Source organism: Salvelinus sp. IW2-2015, linkage group LG11 (assembly GCF_002910315.2).
Source record: "Salvelinus sp. IW2-2015 linkage group LG11, ASM291031v2, whole genome shotgun sequence".
Lineage (NCBI taxonomy): Eukaryota > Metazoa > Chordata > Actinopteri > Salmoniformes > Salmonidae > Salvelinus > Salvelinus sp. IW2-2015.
Window position 1 is genome coordinate 45,998,588 of NC_036851.1, and position 22,305 is coordinate 46,020,892.

Below are 22,305 nucleotides of genomic sequence, written 5' to 3' on the forward strand. Positions count from 1 at the left end.
TTTAACACCAGGTTCATATGTGAATCTATTTCTTCTAATGCATCTAAAAGGCTAACTAAAGAGATTTGTTATGCGAAACCATCAACATCTAATACACAAAACAAAACAGTTCATTTTGACAGGCAATCATTTGAAATGTAGGCAATGTGGTCAATGTCTATGTAAAACGCACAGTTTTTTTTTACTAAATCAGGAATGACAATAAGGAAAGTGAAAAGAAAATACTGAGTTGGTGGAACCGTTTTCAGCTAAAGTCCCGGTTGGTGAGTATCATTGGGGCGACCAGGGTCCAGGTATAGAGGGTAAGGCATACCCAACTGGAGGAGATCTTCACCCAAACCGCCGGCCACTTGCTGGTCATGGCATTGTAGTCTGCATCAGGACTGTATGGGGAGAAAATAAGATTTGTATATATAGTCATATCTGAACAATTGTTACGATGTGAATCTGTAAGATAAATATCCATGGTAAAAGTATTGCGTTGCAGTGTTGCTTTGTGGTCACTTTCATTTTAGAGAGATGGAGCTGTCTCCATTGAAATATAAAATGTTGAACTATAAAAGAACACAATGTGTAATTAATGTTATTTCCTCTTTAGTGTCAAAACATTGTGGTTCCTCCCTATTTTTGACGTACACAATGGGATTCCAAAAGAGGAGTTCAACTTCACCTCAAAATGTGCATGACCAAGCTTGACAACATGGCCGTGTCTGAAAATGTCACTAGCTGTCAAATCCTTGCTCCCTCTGTTCTTATTTTCTCAATTACCTTCAAAGCTCATTGGAGGAGGTTCTCAGAGTGAGGAACCTTAGATCCTCTCCAAGGTGTACCAAGAACAAATCCTCAAAGGGAATTAAGGAAACAAGGACGGAGGAAGCAAAGACTTGACAGCTAGTAACGTTTTCAGACACAGCACTTCACGACGTTGGTCATCTGTGTAGTTTGGCCATACTGACCTGTACCAGTTGGTGAGAGTCATCATGATGTAGAGCGAAGCCAGGAAGAGCATGAAGTGGAAGAAGAAATAGCTGTACTGGACCGTGTCCCTCTCGTTATCCTCCACACGCCTGGGACCCTTGCTCCCCGTCCCTCCCTCCTCGTCCGGGGTGCCTGCTTTACTCTCTTCCAGGATCACTGTGTCGTTAGAGGCCATGGTTAACTTGTTCACCTGGCTGGTGTTGGACGAGCGGATGCTGCAAGGAAGTACACATTTATAGGCATTATAATAAGCACTATAATTTCATTAGCAATTATAACATAACATGTAAAGCATTTATAATGATGGGTTCTGACTTTAAAACTTGAAATATGAAATATCCTTATTCATGTTACTGAGGGAGAGAGGGGAATACAGAGAGTTAACATTCTGTCAGAACATGTTATTGTTAGATATTAGGTATCCTATGGAGAGGAGAAGGGCCATAGTCTGGTTTCAGTTGTTGGGTTGTAATTTGAAATACTTGCTACACCAGAAGTTAATGGTAATCTGTAGGAGGAATGTATATGGTGGGGTCAATGGAGGTTGGATATGAGCCAGGAGCTTGGAATGTTACTGAGTAAATGAAAGGCAATCACATGGGTTGCCGTCACTAAGGGTGGAGAGCTGTGGATTAGTGAGGAATGGGGGCCGAGGTCAGGTCAGGTCACATGAAGGAACAGTTTATTACCCATATCACTTAACTTCCTGCCTAGCAACAGAGATGTATTGGCTGTCTCACCATACGAGGAAGGTTTAAATACCAGTTCTTGAGTAAATGTGTTTTTGTCTGTTCAGCTGTCTGACCCATTGGGGGAATAAACTTGGTTTGAGCTTTTCCTAGTTGTCTGTTTTACTCTGTTTATTTATAATCTAACAATAAGCATGGATAAGCATTTATAAGTATTTCAAATTATTGTAATGCTTTAATAAAATATAACCAAAGTGGATTGCATTAGCGCTTTTCAGAGTGCTCAAACTGCAAACTGAAATTCTAATTATGTGAACGAGGGAGTCACCACATCCACTAATACTGTGAGGCACCAACAAATGTACATTACTTCTATTCCCCAAACCACAATGTGCTGTAGCTGTACCCAAGTCTGCCTTGCTGACCAATCACACCTGGAGTAGAGGATGCAGAGGATGAAGATGGCCAATCCCACAATGCTCTGGGCGTCCCACCACTGCAGATAGGGGGAGGAGAGGATGGGCTCTTCGGTGCCAATGATCACCACAGTCGTCTGGTTCTCGATCTCCAGTGGGGCCAGCGTGGGCACCAGTGTCTGCTGGAAGATGCTCAGCAGGCTGGGGTTACATGTACGGTCTAAAGAGGGCCCGGGGGGTGGTTGCCCCACAGGGAAAAAAATGTAAGACTGAGATGACATTTTTCTCCCTTTCATTTTTATATATATATTTTAATTAATTAGTTGTAAAGCATAATCATATCATTAATCCATGGGAGGGGGTGGTGATTTTTCAGTTTGACTCGAGCTGAACAGGTGAATTTACAATTTGCTCGGGCAATGTAGAGTTTAAGCAAGTACGTGTTTGTAATTGAGAATTTATTTGATAGTACCCAGTAATTAGTCATATAGAGAAGCATTTAAACTATTGGTTAATTAAGTATGAATTAATAATGAACAATATATGAACAGGTAAAGGGTGCTGTTGGGGTAGCAGCTATAACAGTGTCTCTTACCAGGCTCGTTGGTCATGGCCGACCAGGTCAGATACATGGTGTACATAGTCATGAAGGAGGACTGGAGTAGACCGGATTGGGGCTGGAATTTCTAAAAATAATTCAACAAAACAACTGTGATTTACAAACGGATTCCAAAAACATGTTTTTTTTCTTCCATTAAAAAAATAATTATGATCTATATCAGGGTTTCCCAAACTCGGTCCTGGGGCAAGTTTTGGTTTTTGCCCTTGCACCACACAGCGGATTCAAATAATCAATTCTTGATGATTATTTGAACCAGCTGTATAGTGCTAGGGACCCCTAGGAGGCCCCAGGACCGCGTTTGGGAAACTCTTCTCTATATTATTATCACTGCATTGTTTGGAAAGCGCTCTCGAGAAAAAAATTCACAGTACTGTTTTACACCTGTTGTATGCTGTGCATGGGGCAAATAAACGTTGAAACTTGAACATGATGACATTGTCTATTTATGGAAAAATCCCATTGATTAAGTCTTTGGTCCTATCACAGTTTACTTACTTACTAATGGCACTGCCTACTCCAGACTAAATGTTTTTTAAATCATATGAGCAAAAAAAATATTTCATTTTATTTGGAATGCTAAGCCAGACAAAATTAAACATGCCTACTTATATAATGAATATGAGTTTGGGGGGGGCTAAAATTATTAAATATAAAAGCTTTAAACCTCTCACTAAAAGCTTCACTCATACATACGTTATACTGTACTTAAATGCAAAATGGTTCTCCAGTAGATTATTAAGAAATGTTCATCCTTTGTTAGAAAATTGCCTTTTAGTCTTTATACAGATTACAATTATACAGATTACAATATAAAAAGGAGTGGGAGGCCCCGGTGCACAACTGAGCAAGAGGACAACGACATTAGAGTGTCTAGTTTGAGAAACAGACGCCTCACAAGTCCTCAACTGGCAGCTTCATTAAATAGTAACCACAAAACACCAGTCTCAATGTCAACAGTGAAGAGGCGACTCTGGGATGCTGGCCTTCTTCGGAGGACAAATATATTTTAGTTTTTTACAGCTTTTCTGCTACATTTACATACACATTTTACATACACATTTTGGATATATATATATATATATATATATATATATATAATGGATATATATGGATAGATATATAGATATATATATATAATAAATAATAAAAAACATGATGAAAGTGACATCTGAGTAGGCATCAGGTTTCTCCAGGTAGGAACGGGAGGATGGATTAAAGTAATAAATATACAAAAGTCACCAGCCGCCAACCACTGGTAGACATGCGTTATAATTAGGGCCCGAATTTGTTCTTAACCACAAGTCTTTTAAGATGTAATTCAATCCTTATCCTCGAGGCGTCACTGCAGGCAGTTTATCTCAGCAGTCACCAGATAATCAACACACAGATGGGTCACACTCATATGATTAAAGTTAAATATCAAAAGCATATCATAAACATTTAGCAGATCTAGGTTCAGCTTACGCTCCCCAAACGCTAACCTTAACCACTACAGGGGCAAATGCTAAAAACTGACCAACAAATGAAATGATGAATATGAACGTTAAATGAGCGTTTAATGAACACCGATCGAGGGCTTACCTGTACTCTGGGCAGTATGGACACGACAGAGGCTACAGCACAGAGAATCATGTTGAAACTGATGAAGAACTTGTTGAGCAGACAGCCCTTTGACTGAGTGTAGAACAGGTACATCAGGACAACGGCGATAAAGGACATGATGTAGTTGAGGCCAGTTACAGCGAGCAAGGCTGGACAGAAGAGGATAGAGAGAATCAGATTCTAGTTGCATTGCTTTTATAAAGCGGGACAGATTCTGTCGTAGAGCATTATATAGTGTCAGCACTATTGACACCTGACCTTATGTTACAGTTCACCATGTATTTACCTGCTTGAGTTGATATCACATACTTTACTAAAAAGTACCAAGTGAATACTTGCTAAAACAGGACTTGAGTTTGAGTTTATTTACATTTTTACAGGGACAGTGCACATGAATCAACGTTTCAGTAAAAGTGTGGGTTTTTAGCAGCGGCTAATTTCCAACCGCAGTCCCTGGGCAGGTTATTAAAAACTAATACAATAACAATACAGACAAACAATGAGCAGTGAGCACATGCAGAGCAACATAGGACAAGCAACACGTAGCACGCAGACAGAGAAACATATACCAAGCAACACGTAGCATGCAGACAGAGAAACATAGACCAAGCAACACGTAGCACGCAGACAGAGAAACATAGGACAAGCAACAAGTAGCATGCAGACAGAGAAACATATACCAAGCAACACGTAGCATACAGACAGAGAAACATACACCAAGCAACACGTAGCATGCAGACAGAGAAACATACACCAAGCAACACGTAGCATGCAGACAGAGAAACATAAGACAAGCAACACGTAGCATGCAGACAGAGAAACATAAGACAAGCAACAAGTAGCATGCAGACAGAGAAACATAGACAAGCAACAAGTAGCAAGCAGTCAGAGAAACATATACCAAGCAACAAGTAGCACGCAGACAGAGAAACATAGGACAAGCAACAAGTAGCATGCAGACAGAGAAACATATACAAGCAACACGTAGCATACAGACAGAGAAGCATAACAAAGCAACACGTAGCATGCAGACAGAGAAACATAGGACAAGCAACAAGTAGCATGCAAGACAGAGAAACATATACCAGCAACACGTAGCATGCAGACAGAGAAACATAAGACAAGCAACAAGTAGCATGCAGACAAGAGAAACATATACCAAGCAACACGTAGCATGCAGATAGAGAAACATAGACCAAGCAACACGTAGCATACAGACAGAGAAGCATACAAAGCAACACGTAGCATGCAGACAGAGAAACATAGAAAAGCAACAAGTAGCATGCAGACAGAGAAACATATACCAAGCAACACGTAGCATGCAGACAGAGAAACATAAGACAAGCAACAAGTAGCATGCAGACAGAGAAACATATACCAAGAAACACGTAGCATGCAGACAGAGAAAACATAGACAAGCAACAAGTAGCATGCAGTCAGAGAAACATATACCAAGCAACAAGTAGCACGCAGACAGAGAAACATAGGACAAGCAACAAGTAGCATGCAGACAGAGAAACATATACCAAGCAACACGTAGCATACAGACAGAGAAGCATAACAAAGCAACACGTAGCATGCAGACAGAGAAAATAGGACAAGCAACAAGTAGCATGCAGACAGAGAAACATATACCAAGCAACACGTAGCATGCCAGACAGAGAAACATAAGACAAGCACAGTAGCATGCAGACAGAGAAACATATACCAAGCAAACACGTAGCATGCAGATAGAGAAACATAGACCAAGCAACACATAGCATACAGACAGAGAAGCATAACAAAGCAACACGTAGCATGCAGACAGAGAAACATAGGACAAGCAACAAGTAGCATGCAGACAGAGAAACATATACCAAGCAACACGTAGCATGCAGACAGAGAAACATAAGACAAGCAACAAGTAGCATGCAGACAGAGAAAACATATACCAAGCAACACGTAGCATGCAGAGAGAGAAACATAGACCAAGCAACACGTAGCATGCAGAACAGAGAAACATATACCAAGCAACACGTAGCATACAGACAGAAGAAACATAGACCAAGCAACAAGTAGGAATGCAGTCAGAGAACATATACCAAGCAACAAGTAGCACGCAGACGAGAAACATATACCAAGCAACAAGTAGCACGCAGACAGAGAAACATAGGACAAGCAACAAGTAGCATGCAGACAGAGAAAATATACCAAGCAACACGTAGCATACAGACAGAGAAGCATAACAAAGCAAACACGTAGCATGCAGACAAGAGAAACATAGGACAAGCAACAAGTAGCATGCAGACAGAGAAACATATACCAAGCAACACGTAGCATGCAGACAGAGAAACATAAGACAAGCAACAAGTAGCATGCAGACAGAGAAACATATACCAAGCAACACGTAGCATGCAGATAGAGAAACATAGACCAAGCAACAACGTAGCATACAGACAGAGAAGCATAACAAAGCAACACGTAGCATGCAGACAGAGAAACATAGGACAAGCAACAAGTAGCATGCAGACAGAGAAACATATACCAAGCAACACGTAGCATGCAGACAGAGAAACATAAGACAAGCAACAAGTAGCATGCAGACAGGAAACATATACCAAGCAACACGTAGCATGCAGATAGAGAAACATGACCAAGCAACACGTAGCATGCAGACAGAGAAACATACACCAAGCAACACGTAGCATACAGCAGAGAAACATAGACCAAGCAACAAGTAGGATGCAGTCAGAGAAACATATACCAAGCAACAAGTAGCACGCAGACAGAGAAACATAGGACAAGCAACAAGTAGCATGCAGACAGAGAAACATAAAACCAAGCAACACGTAGGATGCAGACAGAGAAAACTAGACCAAGCAACATGTAGCATGCAGACAGAGAAACAAATACCAAGCAACACGTAGCATGCAGACAGAGAACATAGACCAAGCAACACGTAGCATGCAGACAGAGAAACATACACCAAGCAACACGTAGCATGCAGACAGAGAAACTAGACCAAGCAACAAGTAGCATGCAGTCAGAGAAACATAGACCAAGCAACACGTAGCATGCAGACAGAGAAAACATATACCAAGCAACACGTAGCATGCAGACAGAGAAACATAGACCAAGCAACACGTAGCACGCAGACAGAAGAACATATATCAAGCACACGTAGCACGCAGACAGAGAAACATAAGACAAGCAACAAGTAGCATGCAGACAGAGAAACATAGACCAAGCAACACGTAGCATGCAGAACAAAGTAACATAAGACAAGCAACACGTAGCACGCAGACAGAGTAACATAAGACAATCAACAAGTAGCACGCAGACAGAGTAACATAAGACAATCAACAAGTAGCACGCAGACAGAGGAACATAAGACAAGCAAACACTAACATGCAGACAGAGAAACATATACCAAGCAACAAGTAGCATGCAGACAGAAACATAAGACAAGCAACACGTAGCACACAGACAGAGAAACATAGACCAAGCAAACACGTAGCATGCAGACAGAGAAACATAGACCAAGCAACAAGTAGCACGCAGACAGAGAAACATAGGACAAGCAACACGTAGCATGCAGACAGAAAAACATAGGACAAGCAACACATAGCATGCAGACAGAGAAATAGCACAAAAAAAGCAACAAGGAGAATGATGGAGTGCTGCATCAGATGACCTGCCCTCCACAATAACCCATCCTCAACCCAATTGAGATGGTTTGAGATGAGTTGGATCGCAGAGTGAAGGAAAAGCAGCCACCAAGTGCTCAGCATATGTGGGAACTTCTTCAAGACAGTTGGAAAAGCAAAGCTGTCATCAAGGCAAAGGAGAATCTGAAGAATCTAAAATATATTTTGATTTGTTTAACACTTTGTTGGTTACTAAATGATTCCATATGTGTTATTTCATAGTTTTGACATCTTCACTATTATTCCACAATGTAGAAAATAGTAAATAATTAAGAAAAACCCTTGAATGAGTAGGTGTGTCCAAACCTTTGACTGGTACTGTATATCACTGTATCATCTGCATACATTTGAACTTCAGACCCAGTACAGACAGAAGGCAAATCATTAATGTATAAAATTACAAGGAGGGGCGCCAATATTAACTCTTGGGGCATGCCCACATCCTAGCTGAGAGTGGGAGACAGCTCATTGCTCACTCTGACACACTGAGTTCTGCCTTCAAGGTATGATTTCATCCATCTCAAGGCATTGGGGGAAAAGTTCAATTTAGACAGTTTTGTGAGGAGAACCTTATGGTTGACAGTATCAAAAGCTTTCCTTAGGTCTAGAAATACAGCCCCAACAACTTCAAATAAAACGTCACATCAGCATCTCTAATCAGCAAAATAATTTAGCCAATCATAAACACTTGTGTGTTGATGTTCTTTTATTCTGCCCTTTATTTTCTCCTTCATTGTATTATTTGACTGCTAACTGTGTTGCGATTGTAAGTGCATTTAAAATAAAGTTGGATTTGATTTGACTTCCTTAGCAGAGGGTCAGGCAGACTCACCAGCATACCAGCCCCTGGAGTTCCCGCTCTCCATGTTATCCACCCAGGACTCATTCCAGGAGTGGGCAAAATCCACCAGCAGGACCAGCTGGATCAGGATGAAGCAGAACGCCCCACAGATACCCACCACGAACCACACTGCACACACACAAAGAGATCATCATCGTACCACAAATATCCACAAGCCACTGCTAAGTATAAAGTTACTAGTATATTACAATGACTAATTAAATGATTAATTGCGTGTATCAACAATGAATTGTCTTAATAATACAATAAATTGTAATATCAACAATTAAAAGTGTATCACTCATGTTTATGCGGATTGTGCATGGTAATAATAGACAAATATTATGACAAATTCTTTATTTAAATTGGGTCAATCTTACGGTGAGTGAAAGGCCCCTCAGGGATATAAAAGGCACCGACTGTCACTGCAACCATGGTGGCAATCTTAAAGAACCAAAACCTGCATGGGGGAAGGAAGTCATTCGTCAACTGAATCCCTTTTGATAATGTTTTGATAGACTTCATGAATCATTATAAAAAGTATGGAAAATAACTATGAAATAAAAAAATAATAGTATGATCTTTCAATAATGCCACTCTTGATGTGGTGTACAGATAAAATACAAAATAATATATATTGATATATGACCTATATGACAGTATCAGCATTTTTCAAAACGCACATATTACATGGTTATTTTGTTGCATGGGTATACCTAGTAAATATACATGAATAGGCCTATGATGTACATATCTGAAAACCTGTTATTGCTTTGTCATTATGCGGTATTGTGTGTAGATTGATGAGGGGGAAAAATATTTCATCCATTTTAGAACAAGGCTATACCTAGAGATGCACCAATATTATTTTGGGCCGATACCGATATCCAATATTCTCCTTGCCGAAAAAACAATATCGTTACCGATAACCGATATTTTACAATTTTAGCGTCCTTTTAAGCATTCTTAAGGCACTGCATCTCAGTGCAAGAGGCGTCACAACAGTTCCTGGTTCGAATCCAGGCTGTATCACATCCGGTCGTGATTGGGAGTCCCATAGGGCAGTGCACAATTGGCCAGCATCGTCCGGGTTTGGCCAGGGTAGGCCGTCATTGTAAATAAGAAATTGTTCTTAACTGACTTGCCTAGTTAAATAAAGGTTACACATACACACACACACACACGCACACGCACACCACACTGACCCAAAAGTTATTTTGTTGGCATTTACATATGTCCCCATTACTAGTAAAACATAATCAAAACCTAGTTCTTTCACTTACTTGCTGTGCTGTTTCGTTGTTCATTTGTTCAGTCGTTTCTTTCTCAAACAGGATTTCATCATATATATCAAGCAGTGAAGTTTCAGCTGTCAGTGCGCACCGAGGAAGAAAGGCCACGGAGAATCACTGTGTCCATTTCCATCTTGTCCAGCCATGTCTGTAACATTTCACATAAACCCTGTTTCTTGTCTGCATCGAAGTAGCGGTCCTTGTACCTAGCATCGAGCATGGTGGCGACACAGTAAAGAGGCTCAGAGGTAATGCCACCGAATCGCTTGTTCAAAGCTTCGAGTACAAAGCCTCGAGTACTACGGTCTGTGTGGGCAGTCTTGTTGACCAGGCGTTTCAATGCCATGACAGAGGGTATCACATCTGCTGCAGACACAGTTGATTAGCTTGTTTCTCCAGTCAGTTCGACTTGTTTCTCCAGTTCGAATGGAGCCAGGAGTGTTCATGTTTCCAAGTTTCAAACATGTTCTCAAATGCCACTGAAATGGCAGCAGCGGTATGAGAAAGAGCACATTCTTGAGCATGCAATACGGCTCTCCTCAGTACAAAATCCTTGTTGACCCACTGTGCTGTCAGACTCAGCATGCTCATGGGGCTGACATCGCTGGTCCAAATGTCAGTCGTGAAGCTAATAGCAGTGACGCCCATAGCAAGTAGCTCATGGATGTGAGTGTCAACAATACTGTGTAACTCCGGTAGGGCAACATCTGAAAAATAGTGAGTAACGGGGCTCGACCAGTCGGTGAAAGCCAACATCATCCACGACAGAGGACGGTTGATTGTCAAGGGCAATGAATTATATTTTCTTGGCGTTAATGGGTTTCGCCTTTGAGTTGTCTCGCTGAAATGTTCTTACTCATTCAAATGACTGCTTGACTTGAACCTGTTTAGTTGTTGGAAGTGTGCGCTTAGTATAGTTTTAGTTTTCTGCTTTTGTTCTGTGTAGCGCTGTATTTTTCATGGCGTCATTACGTCATCTACCTATGTTATATAGGTATGCACGTCAGCTTTGACATCGGTTTTGGATATCGGCGTTATATAAACTAGACATCGGGCTGATGCAGATGTTGGCATTTTTTGCTAATATCGTCCGATTCTGATATGCTCACCAATATATCGTGCATCCCTAGCTATAACGTAACAAAATGTGAAAAAAGGGAAGGGGTCTGAATACTTTCCAAATGCACTGTATATGAATAGGCTTATGATGTATTGCTGTTACTTAAAAGTGCAGTTATTCTCCTCTGTTTCAGAGAGGCACGGTGGTCTAAAGCACGTTAGCTCAGTGACCTGTTGTGTAAGAGATTATTTTATTAATATTGCCAATGGTTGTTGTGACAGTGCCTGTAGCAGTGTGATAGTCATACTGTATGACAGAAAATAGTACAAACAAGGGTGTCTTACCAATACCTCATTATGACATTAGTTAAGTTACAAGCAGTGTACATGTTATTTTCAGTTAATAATAATAATAAAGGCTATTCACCTTAATACTGACTTTTAAGTCACAGTTGGCGTAGTAATAAATATGATTACATCTAGGCCTTTACTTTTTTTTTTTTTTTTTTTTTTTAGGGGGTGCATCATGTGATGGGTGGTTACCCGTTGTGGATGGCAGAGCGTGGGTCTCGGCTGTTCTTGACGTTGATCATAATCAGAGCGAACACCAGGAAACACATGCTCATGCCGAAGCACACCCGGTACACGGCTTTATAGCCCACAAAGATCTCACAGTTCATGTTGGCATGGATTCCTGGGATAGAAGAGCCTGCTCCGTCTTCACAGAACCCAGGAATCTACAGGCACAGATAGACATTCTCACAAACCATTCAGGCCAGTCTAATCTACTGTACAGAGTAGACAGCATTACTATAGTCTAGCTGTGCGATTCTGTATTCAATAACCCTACATTTTCACTTTGGTCAACAACAAGTTGGCTACTATCATGAGAGACTGCTGTGGTTCCTGAGTTAATTAAGAAATTAAAACATCCCGTCATGCTTAGGGTCATGTATAAAAAATGCTGGGCAGCCCATTATTTTGGCTACCATGACTAGAAGAAGAGATATCAGTGGCTTTGAAAGAGGGAGCATAGAGGGTTTAAAGGGTTTGTGTGTCTCAGTCACCAGATCTCAACCCAATTGAACACTTATGGGAGATACTGAAGAGGCGCCTGAGACAGCGTTTTCCACCACCATCAACAAAACACCAAGTGATGTAATTTCTTGTGGAAGAATGGTGTCGCATCCCTCCAACAGAGTTCCAGACACTTGTAGAATCTATGCCAAGGCGCACTGAAGCTGTTCTGGCGGCTCTGGTGGCTCAACGCCCTTAAAACACTATGTTGGTGTTTCCGTTATTTTGTCAGTTACCTGTATATGTCAATGTTTAAATTTAGAATGACAGTATACACAGAGTTGCAATGTTAATGCAGCCTCAATATGCAGTAAGTTGTATCTCTGTAGGCCCCTACTGTTCTATATTTTGTGTGACTTAACTCTTCCCACTGATAGCCTCCCCAGGTATTCAAGCATTATTAAAGCAACCATTCACCATGTACACAAACATCAACTATGAGACATCATGGCTCATCATCTCATGCACACACACACTGGGTGTTTCTCAATATGCATACTAGCGCGCTCCGAGCACGCAATCTGGAGCACGGGAGTGTCGGAGCATGAGTCCAAATCAAAGTACGCAAAACGGAGCACGGAGGGCACTTCTCGGATGCGTACTCCGCTGTACACATTTCGAAGCATGCATTGACACCTGTTGTATTCGGCGCATGTGACAAATCAAATTTGATTTGAACGAACAGTAATATGACGCAACCAATAACAAAAAAACAACACAACACTTGTTGACATTAATGTGCTGAAGTGAGAGAAAATAAACTGGTTTTCGGAATGAAATGTTGCCCAATCAAATCTAATGTTACCTGACTACAATATTGTATCTTGAAAACATTAATAAATACATGCTGTGTTAATTTTGGCATGTTTACCTGCTTACAATACCCACTGTAGTGTGCGTAGATTGCAAGCCCATAGTAAGTCAACAGGGCCAACTGGCTAACTACTACCAAATATTGTTTTTATAACTAACCCATTGCTCTATCTGTGCTACTACTGTTAGCTAGCTAGCCACATATAATTGACATCTACCTTGCATAACATTAGTTTGTAATTTTTGCCTGTTAAACTATCTGGTTAGATAGATTATTACGATTCACATATAGCTAGCTGGTAGTTATGAAGTAAATGTTAGCTTTGTGTATATCTTGTTTCGTCTCTATTGTCATTGTCCTGGCTAGAAGATGGTTCAGTGAATGGGGAGGTGCAGTGTGTGTGAGGTAATACCTTAGGGGGAGTGTGAGTGCTTCTCAAATGTAATGTATTATGCGTTCTCCACACTCACCCTCACAAGAACGGACTCAAGAGAATGTCCTCGGAGCATGAGAGTGTGGAGTATTTATTTATTTGTTTCACCTTTATTTAACCAGGTAAGCTGGTTGAGAACAAGTTCTCATTTACAACTGCGACCTGGCCAAGATAAAGCAAAGCAGTGCGTAAGAAACAACACAGAGTTACACATGGAATAAACAAGCGTACAGTCAATAATACAATAGAAAAAAAGAAAGTCTATATACAGTGTGTGCAAATGGCGTGAGGAGGTAAGGCGATAAATAGGCCATAGTAGCGAAGTAATTACAATTTAGCAGATTAACACTGGAATGATTGATGAGCAGATGATGATGTGCAAGTAGTGATACTGGTGTGCAAAAGAGCAAAAAAGTTAATAAAAACAATATGGGGATGAGGTAGGTAGATTGGGTGGGCTATTTACAGATGGACTATGTACAGCTGCAGCGATCGTTTAGCTGCTCAGATAGCTGATGTTTAAAGTTAGGGAGGGAAATGTAAGTTTCCTTGATTATTTGTGTGAGATTGAGGGCATCTATCTTAGATTGTAGGACTGCTGGGGTGTTAAGCATATCCCAGTTTAGGTTACCTAACAGAACGAACTCTGAAGATCGATGGGGGGCAATCAATTCACATATGGTGTCCAGGGCACAGCTAGGAGCTGAGGGGGGGTCTATAACAGGCGGCAACAGTGAGAGACGTATTTCTGGAGATTCATTTTTTAAATTAGAAGCTCGAACTGTTTGGGCGTAGACCTGGAAAGTATGACAGAACTTTGCAAGCTATCTCTGCAGGAGATTGTAACTCCTCCCCCTTTGGCAGTTCTATCTTGATGGAAAATGTTGTAGTTGGCTATGGAAATCTCCAAATTTTTGGTGGACTTCCTAAGCCAGGATTCAGACACGGCAAGGACATCAGGGTTAGCGGAGTGTGCTAAAGCAGTGAGTAAAACAAACTTAGGGAGGAGGCTGCTGATGTTAACATGCATGAAACCAAGGCTTTTTCGATTACAAAGTATGGTAGTATGTATATTGAAAAAACACATTGATTGGCACGCCTCGTACCTTTTTTAGCAGCTCGTCCACTCCCGGTGACAGCATGATGCAGGCTATAATGGTCCCTAGCAACAGGATGAAGGCGTAGATGACTCGCGTCACCGTGGAGTTCTTGCTCTGGGGACAGCATCTGCACAGCAAGCATGTCGCACTGCTACATAGACATGGCACCTAGAGGGAAAGAGATAGGGAAAAACCATTGCCAACGTTCCCAAAACATATTAGGCCAGTTAGGGACAAGCCAGTCGATGCAGACTAACCTTAGTATTGGCACTTGCAGCAATGTGGTAGTAGACAGGAACCAAATTCAAACGCAATCAAAACAACCCAATCAATCTTTTTTTTTTGTTTTCTTTTGGGATTTATTTCAAATTGCCCTGGGTGCTAGTCTGAGAAATGTGCTTTATCTTCTCTGAGGTCTAAAATCTGAGGACAAACTTGTCAACTCCCTCAAATGCTAATATATATATATATATATATATATACCAATTTGTAAGTCGCTCTGGAAAAGAGCGTCTGCTAAATGACTTAAATGTAAATGTATATATATATATATTAATTGGCGGTGTTGGTTGTGTGGTGGTTGTGGTGTTGGTTTTATGGGTAGTATAGCATATTGGCCTTGGCCAACACTTATTACCTGGGCCTGAGACAAAGAACGACTGTATAACTTATCACTGAGCTGTGCCCAAAAGAGGACAAACGCTCTTTTGTCCTCTTGTTGTTACAATATGATATTTTGCTCGAGGCCCTAGGCTATATGACAAAAACACTGTATGAGATGACTATTGCTCCACATACAGTTGAAGTCAGAAGTTTACATACACTTAGGTTGGAGTCATTGAAACTCGTTTTTCAACCACTCCACAAATTTCTTGTTAACAAACTATAGTTTTGGCAAGTCGGTAAGGACATCTACTTTCTGCATGACAAGTAATTTTTCCAACAATTGTTCACAGACAGATTATGTCACTTATAATTCACTGTATCACAATTCCAGTGGGTCAGAAGTTTACATACACTAAGTTGACTGTGCCTTTATTGGAGGTGTACCTGTGGATGTATTTCAAGGCCTACCTTCAAACTCAGTGCCTCTTTGCTTGACATCATGGGAAAATCAAAAGAAATCAGCCAAGACCTCAGAAAGAAAATTGTAGACCTCCACAAGTCTGGTTCATCCCTGGGAGCAATTTCCAAATGCCTGAAGGTACCACGTTCATCTGTACAAACAATAGTATGCAAGTATAAACACCATGGGATCACGCAGCCATCATACCGCTCAGGAAGGAGACGTATTCTGTCTCCTAGAGATAAGCGTACTTTGGTTCGAAAAGTGCAAATCAATCCCAGAACAGCGAAGGACCTTGTGAAGATGCTGGAGGAAACAGGTACAAAAGAATCTATATCCACAGTAAAACGAGTCCTATATCGACATAACCTGAAAGGCCGCTCAGCAAGGAAGAAGCCACTGCTCCAAAACCGCCATAAAAAAGCCAGACTATGGTTTGCAACTGCACATGGGGACAAAGATCGTACTTTTTGGAGAAATCAATCCTCTGGTCTGATTAAACAAATATAGAACTGTTTGGCCGTAACGACCATCATTATGTTTGGAGGAAAACGGGGGAGGCTTGCAATCCAAAGATCACCATCCCAACCGTGAAGCACTGACCCCAAGCATACTTCCAAAGTTGTGGCAAAATGGCTTAAGGACATCAAAGTCAAGGTATTGGAGTGGCAATCACAAAGCCCTGACCTCAATCCTATAGAACATTTGTGGGCAGAACTTGAAAAAGCGTGTGTGAGCAAGGAGGCCTACAAATCTGACTCAGTTACATCAGCTGTGTCAGGAGGAATGGGCCAAAATTCACCCAACTTATTGTGGGAAGCTTGTGGAAGGCTACCCGAAACGTTTGACCCAAGTTAAACAATTTAAAGGCAATGCTACCAAATACTAATTGAGCGTATGTGAACTTCTGACCCACTGGGAATGTGATGAAAGAAATCAAATCTGAAATAAATCATTCTCTCTACTATTATTCTGACATTTCACATTCTTAAAATAAAGTGGTGATCCTAACTGACATAAGACAGGGAATTTTTTACTAGGATTAAATGTCAGGAGTTGTGAAAAACTGAGTTTAAATGTATTTGGCTAAGGTGTATGTAAACTTCCGACTTCAACTGTACATACTATGGCAACAGGTTAGCTACAGTAGTTCTATTTGTGAACAGGTTTAAGCATGCCATGGCTCTTGTTTTCAAACTAGGACAAGGCAACAAAGTTAATCTAATTAATCATGAGTAGAGCATGTGACTACTAGTAGCCTGATACGATTAAACCTTAGGATTTACAGTTGTCTCAATGTGTGTATTGTGGGATACTTGGGGGAGGCAAACAGCTGATACTTTAATTCCCAATATTATATGAAAATGAATTTTATATTATACTGTATATGTAAACACATTGAGACCTGAGATTTGTGGAAACGAGCAAACCAGAGACCAAATAAAAGCATGTTTTTGACACAAGTCAATTACATAGGCCGACCATTCCATTTTGTTAGTTTCATTTATGTAATTTGTTGTCAGATATGACAGGTGCCTGCGCCTCCTTGTATTGTGATCTGTTGCTTAGGCGACATCCTCCTGATCAGTGGTGTAAACTACTTAAGTAATTCTTTTGGTATCTGTACTTTTACTCCACTACATTCCTAAAGAAAATAATGTACTTTTTACTCCATACATTTTCCCTGACGCCCAAAAGTACATTTTGAATGTTGAGCAGGACAGGAAAATAGCCCAATTTAGCACTTATCAAGAGAACGTCCCTGGTCTATGGGGGGGTGATATGTGCCAGAATTAAGCCTACGCAACCATACTCCCATGTGGCTGTTGCCTACCATTGAATGTCTGTCTGACAGTGTTAATGAAAGTCATAAGTTGCATAGTTTATATGAATTAAATATCAACCATAAATGTTAGAAACTTACCGTTTCTCCCGTGCAAGCCGACATTCCGAAGTAGCCACCTTGAGTTATAATATAGCCTACGGCTTGTGCATTTCCTGTTATCGCAAATGGTCTAGATTATGTCATAAATAGATTATGTCAAATCTATAGGTAAACTGTCTTTCCCTCAATACCTCATGGTATGGTATATTATCTTATCTCGCTGTATACAGATCTGAATGTTATTAGCCAATCACAGACTGTGTTGTTACCAGTTCCAAGTAGCCTACATCATTTACATTTTACATTTAAGTCATTTAGCAGACGCTCTTATCCAGAGCGACTTACAAATTGGTGCATTCACCTTATGATATCCAGTTGAACAACCACTTTACAATAGTGCATCTAACTCTTTTAAGGGGGGGGGGGGGGGTTAGAAGGATTACTTTATCCTATCCTAGGTATTCCTTAAAGAGGTGGGGTTTCAGGTGTCTCCGGAAGGTGGTGATTGACTCCGCTGACCTGGCGTCGTGAGGGAGTTTGTTCCACCATTGGGGTGCCAGAGCAGCGAACAGTTTTGACTGGGCTGAGCGGGAACTGTACTTCCTCAGAGGTAGGGAGGCGAGCAGGCCAGAGGTGGATGAACGCAGTGCCCTTGTTTGGGTGTAGGGCCTGATCAGAGCCTGAAGGTACGGAGGTGCCGTTCCCCTCAGACAACCAGAGTTGTGTCCGTGGCTTTCAGTCGAATAGAGGAGTTCATAGGCTTTTCCAGAGGGTCCGTGCTATTTGGAATCCTTGGAATGTCCCTACCTCAATCAAGTATAAATGTAAAATGGTTAAGTTTAGTGTTAGTTAAGGGTTATAGTTTAGAGTTCAGGGTAGGGACGTCCCAAGGAAATCTAAAATATTGCCAGATTGGTTTTCACAGCTGTTTCACAAGGTGTTCATTATTTTAAATTGTAAAGTATCCCTTGATGGTTTTGTTAGTTCAAAATGATTCATTGTTGTATCCTAGGACATATAATAGATATATATTATACCACAAGGGAGTACTTATGAGCTATGATTTTTAAAATATCATAATATAGGACTAATGAAATAACATTATTTCAGTGTAGATAAGGGAAGGCCTGTTTAAAATGAAAATATGCCAGCCAGACAAGCCAGTGTATGAATCAAATGAATTAGCATATGCATGTAGTGGAAATTAACTGACTTTGTAATCTATAAGGCAAGTAACATTAATGTGTGGGGGGGCATCGAAATTATATAATTGTTTACCTCCCGATGCCTGTTTATTCATAAAAAGCATAAGATGGTAAATAACAATAATCACAATGGTTAGCCTATGCAAATTAATAGGAAAACAAAAGCTTATTAAAAGGACTCCATTTATCCTAATTGGTAACAAATATAACATGAGGAAAAGTCAGGATCCTAGTCAGGCTATTGTTTGTCAAATCCAGATGAAATATAGGTCTTAATGTGTATCAAATCTGTAGGCGACAGTGGGCTAAATCAATGACAAACAGCTGAAATGTTCAGGCTTCATCATGATCTGTTATCAAAACAGGCTGGGGTGTTTTCAGTTCCGTTTAGGCTAAGGTTATGCTTAAGAACACAACTGCACTGAAATGAATAGCCTGATTCAATGCGATTCTCCTGAATAAAAAAAGTGTTTATCTGTTAAGCTGTTTGGTCTATGTATAGACCCATACCGATTATATATTTGTGGTATTTCGCGGTAGGCTTAGCCTACCACTAATATTCTAAATTGCAAGCATTTAATCAACCACATATTCCTGTGATGTTGAGGCTGAGCAAGACCTTCGATAGACTAGTAGACTAGTAGACTATGCGGAAGTAATCGTGGAGTTAATCATTGTTATAGCCTAGATAACTTTACATAATCTGGACCGTTGTTTTCTTCTAAGGCTAAGCAAATGTAACCGATGTGAAATGGCTAGCTAGTTAGCGGGATGCACGCTAATAGCGTTTCAATCTGTGACGTCACTCGCTCTGAGACCTTGAAGTAGTTGTTCCCCTTGCTCTGCAAGGACTGCGGATTTTGTGGAGCGATGGGTAACGATGTTTCGTGGGAGGCAGTTGTTGATGTGTGCAGAGTGTCCCTGGTTTGAGGCGAGGAGAGGGACGGAAGCTATACTGTTACATTGATGCTGTTGACCCGGATCACTGGTTGCTGCGGAAAAGGAGGTCAAAAGGGGAGTGAGTGTAACCGATGTGAAATGGCTAGCTAGTTAGCAGGGTGCGCGCTAATAGCGTTTCAATCGCTCTGAGACCTTGAAGTAGTTGTTACCCTTGCTCTGCCACGGCCGCAGCTTTTGTGGAGCGATGGGTAACAATGCTTCGTGGGAGGCAGTTGTTGATGTGTGCAGAGGGTCCCTGGTTCGAGCCCAGGTAGGGGCGAGGAGAGGGACGGAAGCTATACTGTTACACAAACAAGGGGTAGCATATGCTTTTTGACAATTTCTATAACAAGGGTTAGGCCTATATCCTCACATACCCCCTCAATTCAACCCTGGTTTTAACCATAAGACATCTCCACATAAATGTATAGCCTAAGCATTTCATGATGACAGTGATTATGTCTGTTAAACTGGGAACTCCGGGGAAAAACGAGGTCAAATCATGACATCAGTGATTTTCATGTCAGAGAAAGAAAGAAGCCCGAGTTCCTGAATTTGAATTGCGAGTTGGATGACCGTTCATAACTATTTTTATCAGTCTAAGCTCCCAGTTGTCTTGAACGCACTGAAGTCGGAAGTCAGAGATTGCAGAGTTCCGAGTTGTTTTGAATGTGCCACTAGAGACCTAGGCTACCTCCAACAAAGAAGCCCTAGTGTCTGTATTGATGTGAGAAATAAGAATATTTATACAGTAATGGTGACTGGCTGCAATAGCAACTAGCCTAATCATTTTTGTATTGAGGTGATATGCCTATTTTAGCTAAATCGACAAATTAAATTGGTTAGATTACTCTAGCAATTAAAAATATTTTTTACAAAATAATTTACATGTAGACGTTTGTAAGGTGTTCATGGTGAGATCTTTAATGATAAACTAGACAGACAAACACATGACGTGTAACACAAGTAGAGGCGTCACGTGACATGAACGTGAACGCGTCGGCAATTTGACGCCTTACATGGAACCCAAACCGGCTGCGCGCGTGCGCCATTGTGCAAAAATGTATTTTGTCCCCCTACACCAAACACGATCACGACACGCAGGTTAAAATATCAAAACAAACTCTGAACCAATGACATTAATTTGGGGACAGGTCGAAAAGCATTAAATATTTATGGCAATTTAGCTAGTTAGCTTGCACTTGCTAGCTAATTTGTCCTATTTAGCTAGCTTGCTGTTGCTAGCTAATTTGTCCTGGGATATAAACATTAGGTTGTTATTTTACCTGAAATGCACAAGGTCCTCTACTCCGACAATTAATCCACACATTAAACGGTCAACCAAATCGTTTCTAGTCATCTCTCCTCCTTCCAGGCTTTTTCATCTTTGAACTTATATGGTGATTGGCATCTAAACTTTCATAGTATTACCACGACAACCGGCAACACAATTCATCTTTCAATCACCCACGTGGGTATAGCCAATGAGGAGATGGCACGTGGGTACCTGCTTATTAACCAATGAGGAGATGGGAGAGGCAGGACTTGCAGCGCATCTGCGTCAGAAATAGGAATTACTTCTATTTTAGCCCTTAGCAACCCAGACGCTCATGAGTAGTGTGGGTGCAATAATTGAATAACAGATTCCTACATTTATTTTGCAAAGCCCGCGCACGTGATGTGAGCGGTGTAGTCAGGGTATTAGAAAAATACTTGTCTCCATTGACAGTCCATGTTAATTCATGGCGGTATTTTACAGCACAAGGAAGACGTTAAGTGGCTTGGTGAGAGGCATTAGTAGCTTCACGAGGCTTAATTCTGGCACTTATCACCCCCCCCATACCGGTCATCCTACTGCCTCTTATCTGGCGGACTCACTAAACAACCATTATTTGTTTGTGAATTATGTCTGAGTGTGCCGTCTGATTTGCTTATTAATAAAGAATTTGAAATGATTTATACTTTTACTTTTGATACTTAAAATATTTAAAAACAAATAATTTTTTACTTTTACTCAAGTAACGTTAGTATTTTACTGGGCGACGTTCAATTTTTCCTGTTAAGAGTATTTGGACTTTTACTCAAGTATGATATTTGGGTACTTTTTCCACCACTGATCCTGACAACCTTGTATGAGCTCACCTCAGCTGCACTTGCCTGGGATACTCAGCCATTCTTTCATACATGTCAACCTGGTTCTTGTTCACAAATATGGTCGTGATGATATACGAGAAGCACCTTACCCAGCTTGCGACAGAAAATGCCCCAAAAACAGCTCCCATAATGTTCGGATTTCGGCACAAGATTGCACTCAATCTCTTTAGTGGTTTTCTTCCTGGAACGGTACACGTTACTTTTCTGTCCTTCCAGGTTGGACTCTCAGCGTAGATACAATTTGAGTACCAACTTTTGAAAATACTAAATATTTTAACTAAATGATTTTGTTGTAGTGCTGTACAAGCGATTGCTAGCCTACGTCCTCAACTCTGCACAATCTTCTGTGATTTCCTTCCGTTGAACGTTGTTTCACAATGCGTCACACAGGATGATGTCATGTCGTTTTCATCTCTTAATGCTGTCATTGGTCTAAAATCAAATGTT

At 40.8% G+C, this 22,305-nt stretch overlaps 1 protein-coding gene across 1 annotated transcript; it reads right to left on the reverse strand.

The window, feature by feature from the left end:
• si:ch73-267c23.10 (serine incorporator 3) lies at nt 1-22,213 on the reverse strand. Its single transcript, XM_023997245.2, has 10 exons — nt 21,948-22,213; nt 14,616-14,777; nt 11,729-11,922; nt 9,215-9,294; nt 8,826-8,963; nt 4,287-4,456; nt 2,679-2,769; nt 2,102-2,303; nt 957-1,193; nt 1-383 (listed from the first exon to the last, which is right to left on the reverse strand). The coding sequence occupies exons 1-10, from the start codon at nt 21,984-21,986 to the stop codon at nt 245-247; spliced, it is 1,452 nt and encodes a 483-aa protein (XP_023853013.1). The 5' UTR covers nt 21,987-22,213; the 3' UTR covers nt 1-244.
• Between the last annotated feature and the right edge of the window lie 92 nt (nt 22,214-22,305).

Bases quoted from the DNA above. Each gene is read 5' to 3' on its own strand.
- si:ch73-267c23.10 (XM_023997245.2), bottom strand. From the start codon at position 21,986: ATGGGAGCTGTTTTTGGGGCATTTTCTGTCGCAAGCTGG. The intron at 9,295-11,728 runs GTAACCACCCAT...TCCCCCATGCAG, and splicing joins CGCTCTGCCATCCACAACGG to GTTTTGGTTCTTTAAGATTG. The intron at 2,770-4,286 runs GTAAGCCCTCGA...AATTATTTTTAG, and splicing joins CCATACTGCCCAGAGTACAG to AAATTCCAGCCCCAATCCGG.